This window comes from Staurois parvus, unplaced genomic scaffold, assembly GCF_062004578.1.
Source record: "Staurois parvus isolate SC_StPar_1 unplaced genomic scaffold, SC_StPar_1.0 ptg000011l, whole genome shotgun sequence".
Taxonomy (NCBI): domain Eukaryota; kingdom Metazoa; phylum Chordata; class Amphibia; order Anura; family Ranidae; genus Staurois; species Staurois parvus.
The window spans coordinates 18,151,325-18,163,714 of NW_028317807.1; the positions used below are offsets into that span (position 1 = coordinate 18,151,325).

The 12,390-nt window shown below is 39.5% G+C and overlaps 1 protein-coding gene across 1 annotated transcript in view; it reads left to right on the forward strand.

Annotated features, from left to right (window-relative positions):
- The window catches only part of CCNYL1 (cyclin Y like 1), a 103,628-nt gene that overhangs the window by 63,806 nt on the left and 27,432 nt on the right, over positions 1-12,390 (forward strand). The window contains exons 6-8 of the mRNA XM_089671208.1: positions 473-524; positions 4,526-4,645; positions 8,454-8,620. Of these exons, the coding sequence (XP_089527334.1) occupies positions 473-524; positions 4,526-4,645; positions 8,454-8,620 (339 nt within the window). The remainder of the gene's footprint in view (positions 1-472; positions 525-4,525; positions 4,646-8,453; positions 8,621-12,390) is intronic.

A 12,390-nucleotide genomic window follows, 5' to 3' on the forward strand; every position in this document is an offset into this window, starting at 1 on the left:
CGTGGCTCCACCCACAGCCACATCATTCAACCACAGTGATCTGTAGATGAACTACAAGTCCCATCTTTCATCGCAGCAGATGGCTTGTAGCTCATTGACGTCCTGCAGCTAAGTAACTTCCTGCCCATATGGAGGTACGGGTAGACAGCTGTCAGGAGTGTCTACAGGAGCCTGACATTGTACCCTCGATCTTCTGATTGCGGGTCCAATGGTTTGCATGCTCAGTGGTAAAAATAAATAAATAATGCACTTTTTTTTTTTCTTCCTACTTTGGTATAGGATGTTCCTTTTCTGTGCTCATGTATAATGTTTTTTTAGTTCCTCGAGAAGTTCAGTTATACACGTTATCTAATTTTATGCAAATATTCAGATACTTATGAATATAATTATCTCATCAGGCATTGATAACAATTCAGACATGGTTTTTTATATTTATATGTATATGTTTTTAGCTTGGCATATTATTTTTCAGGGATTCTGATAGATCCTTGGATATATTTGATGAAAAACTACATCCTTTAACAGTAAGTTCTTGCTTCTTTGGCTGTTTGTAGTGTTTTTTTATTTTTAAGTGTTACTAAACCCACATCAGTAAAATCAGTCATTAAATGCAGTAAAGCATGCTTGATATACCCACTGTGGAACCTAAGGGGTTAATCCTCTCCATTGTGTACAAAGCTGTTTGATCCCTTCTTCTCTGATCCTCATCTTCCAGTGCACCCCTCTTATCTTCTGATAAGACCTATTGTGTGGAGACACTGTGCATGTGCTCAGTTTGGTATGTATTGCTAAAGAGGGGTTTTTTTTTCTTTTTTGGGAGAGTACATGTGATCTGCACAGGGCCAATCAGTGCTATTCAGACCGAGGTCAGGGGTTCTGCATCCTAGAGCAGAAAGAAAATTCCTACAAGCTTTAACCAATACTCGGCTAGACACTGATAGAAGTCACAAGACTGCTATATACTGCTGATGAGAAAAGGTATTTAGCAGTTTATATTTACTAAAATAATAGCATTTCCATGTTTTGTGTACTGTGGGAGACCAGATATAGTGAATGCAGGGTCCTGGGTTTAGTAACTCTTTAACTTATTACTAGATTTATAAAACATTGGGTGCAGCATAATTCAGAAAGGCTTAATAAAATGTGTGTTTAGTTTTGTGTCTGTGCCCTTATTAGGTAGATTCACTCCTCCATTTGTCCCAGTGATTTTTAGCACTGAGCGTGAAAGTAAAGGGAATCCCAAAATTTTGCTCTCGCCAGAAGAGTAAAGAGGAAATCTAACAACAGGGACACTGGTTCTGCTGACCTTGGTGACAACCAGAGATGCCCTTCTTGTTTTGGCTGTGGGACATATAGTGAAGGGAAATCTACCCTATGGGACACAGATGGCAATAAAAAGAAAAAAAAAGTGAAAAAGTTGCCTTTTTAGTTATACAATTTTTACATTTCTTCTATGGGCATGTTTATTTGTCATTATTTCAAAGTAACAAAAGTTTTCTTGTTTGTTTTGGATACAATGGAGAGGAATTAGATCACCTGTTTGTTTTTATTGCTGTTTTTTGCCCCATTAAATTTAAAAAGATTGATTCTATTTTGCCTGTTTATTATTTACTATTATAAATGAAAGTGGAAGTAAAAATTCAGAATTTTGGGTTGACATCAGAACAATATTAGACAAGGAGATCTTCCAGTGGGGATATTAGTTGTGGTGACACTCTGGGATTTCCCTCAGTTAGGAGGGATTTCCTCTCACTATCTGTTTTAGCTATGTTACTGGAAGAGAGGGGAAATCTCCCCAATGGGTCACAGGTGGAAAACTTAAAAAAAAAAAAGCTTCTCTTCAACTTTGATCAGTGTTAAAAATAAATGTCCTGTATACAATGGCACTAAATTATAACTCTAGTACAAAACATTTCCAATGTTGTACTTTTTTAACGAAGCACTAAAAAATTTAGTGAGCACACCAAATAAAAATGAAGAAAAGTTTAAATATTAGTAGTTAAAAAATAGAAGTAAAAATAAAATCAGAAAAATAAAATAGGAACAAATTTAACTTTTAAAAACTTGTCAGATTGCTTTAACATAAGTAGATTGAAGCTCCTCCCTTTTTATTTGAAGATTAATAAAGCATACCGTGCATCCAGAAAGTATTCACAGCGCTCAACTTTTGCCACATTTTGTTATGTTACAATCTTATTCTAAAATGGATTAAATTCATTTTTTCCTCAACACTCTATCGGATGCTGTGGTCATTGGGACCTTCAATGCTGCATAAATTTTTCTGTACCCTTCCCCAGATCTGTGCCTTGATACAATCCTGTCTCGAAAGTCTACGGACAATTCATGGCTTGGTTGTTTTGTGACATGCACTGCTAACTGTGGGACTTTATATAGACAGGTTTATGCCTTTCTTAATCATGTTCAATCAACGGAATCTCCCACAGGTGGACTCCAATAAAGTTTTGGAAACATCTCAAGGATGATCAGTGGGAACAGGATACACCAGAGATCAATTTTGATTGTCATGGCAAAGGCTGTGAATACTTGTGTACATGGGTTTTTTTTTCCGTTTTTTATTTTCAATAAATTGCAAAGATTTCAAAACTAACTTCTTTCATGTTGTCGTTAATGGGGTATTGTTTGTAGAATGTTGAGGAAAAAAATTAATTTAATCCATTTTGGAATAAGGCTGTAACATGTGGCAAAAGTTAAGTGCGGTGAATACTTTCTGGATGCACTGTAATGTTAGATGGTGTGTTTTTTGTTTGTTTTGTGTTTTTTGATGGCTGTAATAGCTAATGTACTAATGCTGGCCATGCAATAGACGAACACTCGGTCATGAGAGTAAATGATAGTGCCATCATTTAATGACGGAATTTCGAACGATAAATCAGATATAAATCCATTTTTTGTTAATTTTATCACTGGTGCACAGTTCCCCCCTTTTTTTAATTTTTTTTTTTTATTATTCTGTTCCTTAAAAATATTTATTTTTTGGCTTTAAAAATAAATATATTTTCTATTTGTACTCATTAACTAAACAAAAAATGAACGGTCCAAATGATAGTTTATCAAACGATTTTTCATCTAGTGTATGGGCACCATAACACATCAACCCCTAATTGTGTGCATAGGATACTACACAGTTCCTGTGTACTTCAAAGTACTCTAGTTAAGGATCATGTTCTACCTGAGCTTTTTATTTCTAAAGCTCAGACATCTTCTGTATACCCTGTATGAACAGATGACTAAGAGCATTAAATTATTGTACTCGTATAAGTTTTATTGGCCAAGAGTGCAGACCTCAGCCAAAACTTCAAATGGTACGGGTATCATTTGTTAGACATGCCTTAAAAGTACAATATAACGTTTTCACTACTCTGTTGATTATGTGACCTTGGAATAACCAAACATTTGAGAAATTTCTTGCTAGAGGTGTTTTTTTTTTCCACTTGCAGTGTCAGACTGCATAGTTGTTATATGAACTAACCCTAGTATAGCTAGCAGTACCTCAGTATAGAGGCTGTTGTTAAGCTCTTTGTTTCCTGTTTCATATCACACATCTCTAGCAACCCCTAGATAACCGCTTTAAAAAGGGGGTAAAAATTTAACTTTACCCCTCAGAGGTTGGATCTGCAATGCTGTGCACAGTACATCTGCCCAGATGCATAAACATCGTTGCTGCATCCGCTGTTCTGAGGTCAGCCAATAAGAAACAAAATTACTCCAGCAAACAAGGAAATGAGTGATGATGCCTTGAAACAATGATATAATGTCTAGATACAATTTGATGGCATTGCAGGTTTACTTATTGTACACAGGCATAAAAGACCTGACTTTTGAAAGTAAAGTCATTATTTATGCAGTTTTCGCACCTGCTATCCAGGTATTGCTTGAGCCTGGGTTCACACTGATGCTGTGCGGCACATCGTATTTGATTTGCACAGGAACCGCACCTCATTCCTGTGCAAATCACATGCAGGACCCTTTTTTTTTGGTCTGCACCAGAATCAGATCGCATGGGTATTCACACACATGTGATCCAATTCTGCACATCGCACCGCGTTTGGTGAACCAGTTTCGAGGTGTCACTAACATACACCCCTGCAGCATTCGCAGGAACTGGGCGCTGATCATGATGCGTGCAGAAATTGCACAGAGACTGGTGTGAACCGGGGCTGAAAGCTGTAATCGGGAACAGGAAACACAAAGACTATATGGCAGTCTTTATGCACAGGTACGTTTAGACAGGGTATTGAGGACACTGGTGTGGGTCACTTTAACGTGTAGCTTTCTATGTTGTTCCGAGATGGACCTGAAATCTGGCCTGTCAATCTTCTGATATATCCACTTTGTTTTCCCTGTTCTGTAATGTTAGGATCAGCCCTTTTACGTTTGTGAATTACTGTCATATTCTGATTTGAAGCATGAATATTAATTCCCTTGAATTTACCACTAGTCTGATTTTTGTTTTCTAAACTCTACATTGCATGATAGCAGTTTTTACTTTTTTTTTTTCTTTCAGCGTGAAGAAGTATCAGATGACTACTGTAAACATGACCCGGATCATAAGCACATTTACCGATTTGTTCGAACTCTGTTCAGTGCGGCCCAGCTCACAGCTGAGTGTGCAATAGTCACTTTAGTAAGTGTTTTTAGCTCGTGTTTTTAACAGGTAGAAATGAAAGAACCTGTGCAAAGGATAAAAAAATGACTTGCATCAGACCAGTTCACAGCTGGTGATTACCTGATGTAAATTTCAAGACGATCTGTGCATAATACATTTGGGATTGTGTTTTTTCTTGTGGTTTCTCCTCCAGGTCAGATTGATGGTGATACATTCTTTGCTTCTGCTGTGTGATGAGACACCTAATTAATCAGTGGAAAGCCTCACGCCCTTAACTGTGTTTGCTGCTAGTGATATGGAGTTGTGTGTGTATATGTATGTATATATATATATATATATGTATGTGTGTGTGTATGTATATGTGTGTGTGTATGTGTGTATATGTATGTATATGTATATATATATATATATATATATATATATATATATATATATATCACTATCTCACAGAAGTGAGTACACCCTTCACATTTTTGTAAATATTTTTCCATGTGACAACACTGAAGAAATTACACTTTGCTACAATGTAAAATAGTGAGTGTACAGCTTGTATAACAGTGTAAATTTGCTGTCCCCTCAAAATAACTCAACACACAGTCATTAATGTTTAAACGGCTGGCAACAAAAGTGAGTACACCCCTAAGTGAAAATATCCATATTGGGCCCAAAGTGTCAATATTTTGTGTGGTCACCATTATTTTCCAGCACTCCCTTTTACCCTCTTGGGCATGGAGTTCACCAGAGCTTCACAAGTTCCCACTGGAGTCCTCTTCCACTCCTCCATGATGATATCACAGAGCTGGTGGATGTTAGAGACCTTGCAGTCCTCCACCTTCCATTTGAGGATGCCCCACAGATGCTCAATATTGTCTAGGTCTGGAGACATGCTTTGCCAATCCAGCACCTTTACCCTAAGCTTCTTTAGCAAGGCGGTGGCCATCTTGGAGGTGTGTTTGGGGTCGTTATGTTGGAATACTGCCCTGCGGCCCAATCTCCAAAGGGAGGGGATCATGCTCTGCTTCAGTATGTCACAGTACATGTTGGCATTCGTGGTTCCCTCAATGAACTGTAGCTCCCTAGTGCCGGCAGCACTCATGCAGCCCCAGACCATGACACTCCCACCATCATGCTTGACTGTAGGCAAGACACACTTGTCTTTGTACTCCTCACCTGGTTGCCGCCACACATGTTTGACACCATCTGAACCAAATAAGTTTATCTTGGTCTCCTCAGACCACAAGACATGGTTCCAGTGATCCATGTCCTTAGTCTGCCTATCTTCTGCAAACTGTTTGCAGGCTTTCTTGTGCATCATCTTTAGAGGAGGCTTCCTTATGGGACGACAGCCATGCAGACCAATTTGATGAAGTGTGCGGACTGCGGTCTGAACATTTCCAGGCTGACACCCCCACCTTTCCACCTCTGCAGCAATGCTGGCAGTACTTATACTTCTATTTCCCAATGGCAACCTCTGGATATGACGCTAAGTGCGTACACTCAGCTTCTTTGATCAACCATGGCGAGGACTGTTCTGAGTGGAATCTGTCCTGTTAAACCGCTGTGTGGTCTTGGCCACCGTGCTGCAGCTCAGTTTCAGGGTCTTGGCAATCTTCTTATAGCATATGCCATCTTTATGTAGAGCAACAATTATTTTTTTCAGATCCTCAGAGAAATATCTGCCATGAGGTGCCATGGTGAACTTCCAGTGACCGGTATGAGAGAGCGATAACACAAAATTTAACATACCTGCTCCCCATTCACACCCGAGACCTTTTAACACTAACGAGTCAAATGACACCAGGGAGGGAAAATGGCTAATTGGGCCCAATTTTGACATTTTAATTTGGGGGTGTACTCACTTTTGTTGCCAGCGATTTAGACATTATTGGCTGTGTGTTGAGTTATTTTGAGGGGACAGCAAATTTACTTTGTGCGTGTGTGTACTGCTCAAAAAAAATTAAAGGAATACTTTTTAATCAGAGTATAGCATCAAGTCAGTTAAACTCCTGGGATATTGATCTGGTCAGCTTAGTAGAGGGAGTTGTTAATTGGTTTCAGCTGTTTTGGTGTTAATGAAATTAACAGGTGCACTAGATGAGCAACAATGAGATGACCCCCAAAACAGGAATGGTTTTACAGGTGGAGGCCACTGATACTTTTTTTCCCTATTCATGTTTTCTGACTGTTTTTCTGTAGTTTTGCATTTGGCTAGGTCAGAGTCACTACTGGAAGCATGAGGCCATACCTGGACCCTACAGAGGTTGCTCAGGCAGTCCAACTCCTCCAGGATGGCACATCAATACATGTCATTGCCAGAAGGTTTGCTGGGTCTCCCAGCACAGTCTCAAGAGCATGGAGGAGATTCCATGGGGACAGGCACTCAGGCTATCCTGAGACTCCCTCTCCATATTGGCTGAGACAAGCAGGAGCCATTGGCTTCCACTTCTGTCTATCACAGCCAGTGAGAAGAGAGAAGGGGTGTGGTTTATCCACAGCTCTGTGTGTGAATGGACATACAGAGCAGCAGGTGCTCCTATAGCAAACTGCTTGCTGTAAGGGCACCCTACAGGAGAGAGGGGCCAAAAGCGCCAGCGGGGGACCCGAGAAGAGGAGGATCCAGGCTGCTCTGTGCAGAACCACTGCACAGATCAGGTAAGTATAGATAGTTTATTTTGAAAAAAAAAAATTAGGCCTTTAGAACCACTTAAGAGTTATCTTCACTGGAACTAGGGGAGCCATGCCCAACCCCTGAAAAACAACCACACCATAATCCCCCTCCACCAAACTTTACACTTGGAACAATGCAGTCAGGAAAGTACCAGTCTTTTGGCAACTGCCAAACCCAGACATGTCCATTGGATTGCTAGAGAAGCATGATTCGTCACTCCAGAGAACACGCCTCCACTGCTCTAGAGTCCAGTGGCGGCATGCTTTACACCACTGCATCCGATGGTTTGCATTGCACTTGATGTAAAGCTTTGATGCTGCTGCTCAGCCATGGAAACCCATTCTGTGAAGCTCTCTACGCACTGTTGTGCTGATCTGAAGGCCACATGAAGTTTAGCTATTGACTTTGCAGACAGTTGGAGACTTCTGCGTGCTTCAGCATGCACTGACCCCACTCTGTCATTTTACATGGCCTACCACTTGGTAGCTGAGTTGCTGCTGTTCCCAGTTGCATCCACTTTGTTATAATACCACTAGCAGTTGACTGGAATTTTTAGCAGCAAGGAAATGTCTTGGATGGACCTATTGCACAGGTGACAACCTATCACGTTACCATGCTTGAATTCACTGAGCTCCTGAGAGCGACCCATTCTTTCACAAATATTTGTAGAAGCAGTCTACAATCGGTGCTTGATTTTATACACCTGTGGCCATGGAGGTGATTGGAACACCTGAATCTAATTATGTGGAGGGCTATCCAAATACTTTGGCCATATAATGTGTGTGTGTGTATATTTCTGTCATCATACTTCTGTCATTATATATTTCATTTAAATAAAAATAGAGTTTTAGGCAGGGGCAGCAGGAGTCCCCATATCATTTTTCAGAACCTCCCACAATGAGTTGATTTGGAAACATGAAATGTAGTTTTGGAACACATTTGAATGCTTCTGTACTTTATGAAAAGTGGTATCACAGTTTGTCCACTAGAGGTCAGTATTTTATCAACATGAAATTTGTTTTCAGGTTTGCACTGCATATAATTTATTCTAATGATAAATGCTGTACTTATTTTTAGCTTTAGTTAGAAAGTTGTTTCAGGAAACACATTTTTTGTAGATGTTACTGACAAACCCACATCCCATCTTTTTCCTATTAGGTTTACCTTGAAAGACTTTTGACTTATGCTGAAATTGATATATGCCCCAGTAACTGGAAAAGAATTGTACTGGGAGCAATCTTGCTGGCTTCTAAAGTTTGGGATGATCAGGCTGTGTGGAATGTGGACTACTGCCAGATACTAAAGGATATTACTGTAGAAGACATGTGAGTTGGCTGTACATTTAATTTTTGTCTGACTGCTTAAATAAGTTTGATTTGTTAATTACAGTTGGGCTGCTTAAATAAGTTTGATTTGTTAATTACAGTTGGGCTCCATTCACACTTGTACAATTTTTCCTTGTGACTTTACAGAGCGACTTGCTGCAACTGTAGATGAGTGCGACTTTGGCTTTGTGCTCTACAAGGTTGCACACAAGTTGCATGTATATCACTCAAGTGCAACTTTCATGCGATTTTGAAGGGTTTACATTAAAGTCTATGGCCCTTTAAGTCGCATGAAAGTCGAACCAAAGTAGTGCAGAAACTAAGCTACTGCGACTTGAAGTTGCACAGATATGAATGGTACTTATTGGGAAACATGGGGTGCGACTTAGGGGTCCAAGTTGCACAGGTTGGAATGGGCTCTAACTGAATATAGAATTTTTTTTTTTGTTAATATTTTCTTATGTTTGCACTTCATGCAGCCAGTTATGGACTTTTATTAGAAAGTCCAGTATCCTTTATGAACTAAATGTCAGTGATGCTCCCTGTGATCAATATTTGTTATCTATAGATGGTATAGAAGATTATCTAAAATAAGATGATTTAATAATCCTTAAAATATTGTGTAGCTCCACTTCGACTTTGTCATGTGAAAATGATGGATTCTGCTTGCAGTCTTAAAGTGTACATTCACCTCTTCAAAATAAACTAATAAATAAAAGGTGAACTAACACCCTACACCCCCCCAACTCCCTGGTCCCTGCTGTATTTTAAAGTGTTACTAAATCCACAACAGTTAAATTAGTCTGTTAGATGCAGTAAAGCATGCCTGTTGTACTCACTGTGGAACCTAAGGGGTTAATCTTCTGCTTTGTGTAAGAATGCTGTTTGATCCTGACTTCTCTGATCTTCCCCTTCTTTTGCTGTCCCCAATCCATCTGCCATAGTTAGAGCAGCAGTGGAAAGTCTACAACTCCGTTTGGTGTGTATTGCTAGACTTTTTTTTTTTTATTTTGAAGCGTGCATGCGATTAGTGTAGGGTCAATCGGCGCTATCTAGACAGTCAGGGATGTTATGCAGCCTCATAGGACAGTCAGAGGAGAATGAAAACTCCTCCTACAAGATTAACCAATGCTCAGCTGGACACTGGTAGAAGTCACAAGACGGCTGTACGCGGCTAAAGAGAGAAGGTATTTAGAACTTTATATTTACTAAAATAATTGCATTTCCGTGTACTGTGGAAGACCGGATATAGTGAATGCGGGGTCATTGGTTTAGTAACACTTTACCACTATGGGTGATAAGCTGTCAGTGCCCACCCAGCTGATGTAGCTGCCTAGGAATTTGAAACCAAGCTCTTCACTCTCTCTTCTTTCTGTGGCGCTTCTGAGACGAATCAAGCTATTCTGATTGGTCAGTGCCGCTGCAGAGAAGGCACTCCCTAGTCCAATAATACTTTAGGTTTTACTAAATAGTACATGCTGCAGAGTTGACAGCACCTGCAGTACACACATTGGTTGCTCACAAGTGATAGTTTACCCTTGGTACACACTTTGATCTTTTCCCAGTGAGGTATTACCCCAGCATGCACATGGTTTGTGGTTCCCATAATCTACCACACAAATTGCATGTTGGACAGTCTTCCCTTCTGTCAGTGTTTACTAAGCCTTTACACAAAGTGTAGAGGTTCAGTTGTATCCCCCTTTTCTCCAAATGGTATGCTTCCCATTGCCTTTCCAGTAGAGGGCTGTATTTCATTTCTATTTTATAGCAAAGCAATTTTAAACAGGAGCAGTGAGACACATTTTAATAAATTACCGCAGCTGGATTCATAATTGTGTTTTGTTTTTTTTTTGTTTTTTTTTTTCTTCCCATCAGCTGCTTCAAGGGTCCATTCATATCCAGTGTGGTGGGACTGCGTTGGGCAGCTCTGTTCCACTGGAAGACTAGGCAAAATTCCTTGTCTACTATGTTCAGGCGGTGTGCTGATAAAATTACTTTTTTTTCTTCTTTTCCCCCAGCTCAGAACAGTGCAAGGCAATTCACTGCCTTGCACCACACAGCGGCCAGTAGGACTTAATAAAGTGTCACTGTGGGTGCAATTGGTTGCTTATTTGATTCAGACATGTCACTACTTCATAAGAACCATGTATACCTGCACTAATGATGCCTAACAAGACTGAAACCACTTTATGCAGTTTGAAATAAATGGTACTATAATAGGCTGTATCTGTGCTGGAAATAGGCACATCTCCATTCACAGTTGGCCAGATGGGACATAAATGGTTTGAACTGCTCCACTCTATATATAAAAAAAAGAGGAGTAATAACCACCTTTATGGGATTCGTGATGGTTTGAGACGTGCTGATACTTTTTGATCCCAGAAGGCTTTTCTATGCTTTGCATTGGTTCAGTGGAGACTTCTTTTTTTTTTTTTTTTTAGTTTATCTTTGTTCACTTTGCAATTGATGACAATCAACAAGCCAGGAACAGCAGTAGGCAATATAAAATAAATGATGCCATAATATTCTCCCCTTAATGACTAAGGTTAAACAAACCTTATCTCTTTCATTGCCAAGGAGATGAGGCTTACGTTGGAAAGTAAATATTTGCAGTTTGCCATTCCAGGCATAGCCAGAAATATTGGTACCCAGCAATTCTGTCAGATAATGCTTCACCCAGAAAATTGTTGCATTTACAAATGTTTAGGCATTCTCATGTTTATTTCTTTTGTTTGTATTGTTATTACACAAAAAAGTGGAGAAACAAAAATCTGACACATTCCATGCAAAACTCCAAAAATGGACTGGACAAAATTTTTGGCACCAACACATTAAAAGCTCATTCGCACCAGCAGGCACTTGTATTAGTGTGCATAACCTGTGCCTGCTGATGTGCATCATGCATATCGCGCTGCAGTTGTTGGCTACAATGCATCATAATGCTTGATATTTTTTTCCCCTTGATTTAATTTTTTTAAATTGTAATGCAAAAGTTGGAGTGCAGAACCTAGCAGCAAAAGGTTTCAGTTCTGAACCCAGTTTTGCAACTTTGGCATGTATTTGTAAAACTGTACAAATCTTTGCAACTATATAGTGTAGCCATAAGTTTGTGAAGGTTTGTTTGTTTGTTTTTTTATGGATGTACAGATGGGCATAGTGGCATACCAGTTACTCCCCTCATATTTTTCTTTTTTTTTTTTTTCTTTTTCCATTTTTTTTAATATGCAATAAGACATAAACATACCTTCTATCCTATTTTAGAGCATGTGCATTGGTGTTCTTTCCAGCACTTTTTTTTTTTTTTTTTACTGAAAACTTTTGTTTGAAAATAAAGATTACATGTACAAAAACAAGGAAGTAAGAACAAGGAAAAACATGCATAGGGGTTTTAGTTACAGTTGCATCATGGCTAACACTAGCTTCCATATAGGTGGAAAACAAGAATCTCCATGTGCCTAAACTCCATGTGCAGTAAAGTGTAAGCATAACAATACAACAAACATAATTAAAGTAATAAAAGGGAAGGGAAAATACAAAACTCCCATCAACCGCTCTGGTAGGTAAGGAATTTATCGCAGGGACTAGCTGGCAGGTCCGAATCAAATGCAGACACACTAGGGTTGAAATTTAGATGGCTTATAGCTTCAGGTAGTCAGGGGCTTACATAAAAGTGCTCTGGGAGCCAGTGGTGTTTGGGATTCCGGAAACCCCTACCCCTTAGGATTTGGAAGGTCCCAAAGGAGGAGGCCACGACATCCCCAAGGACCCTG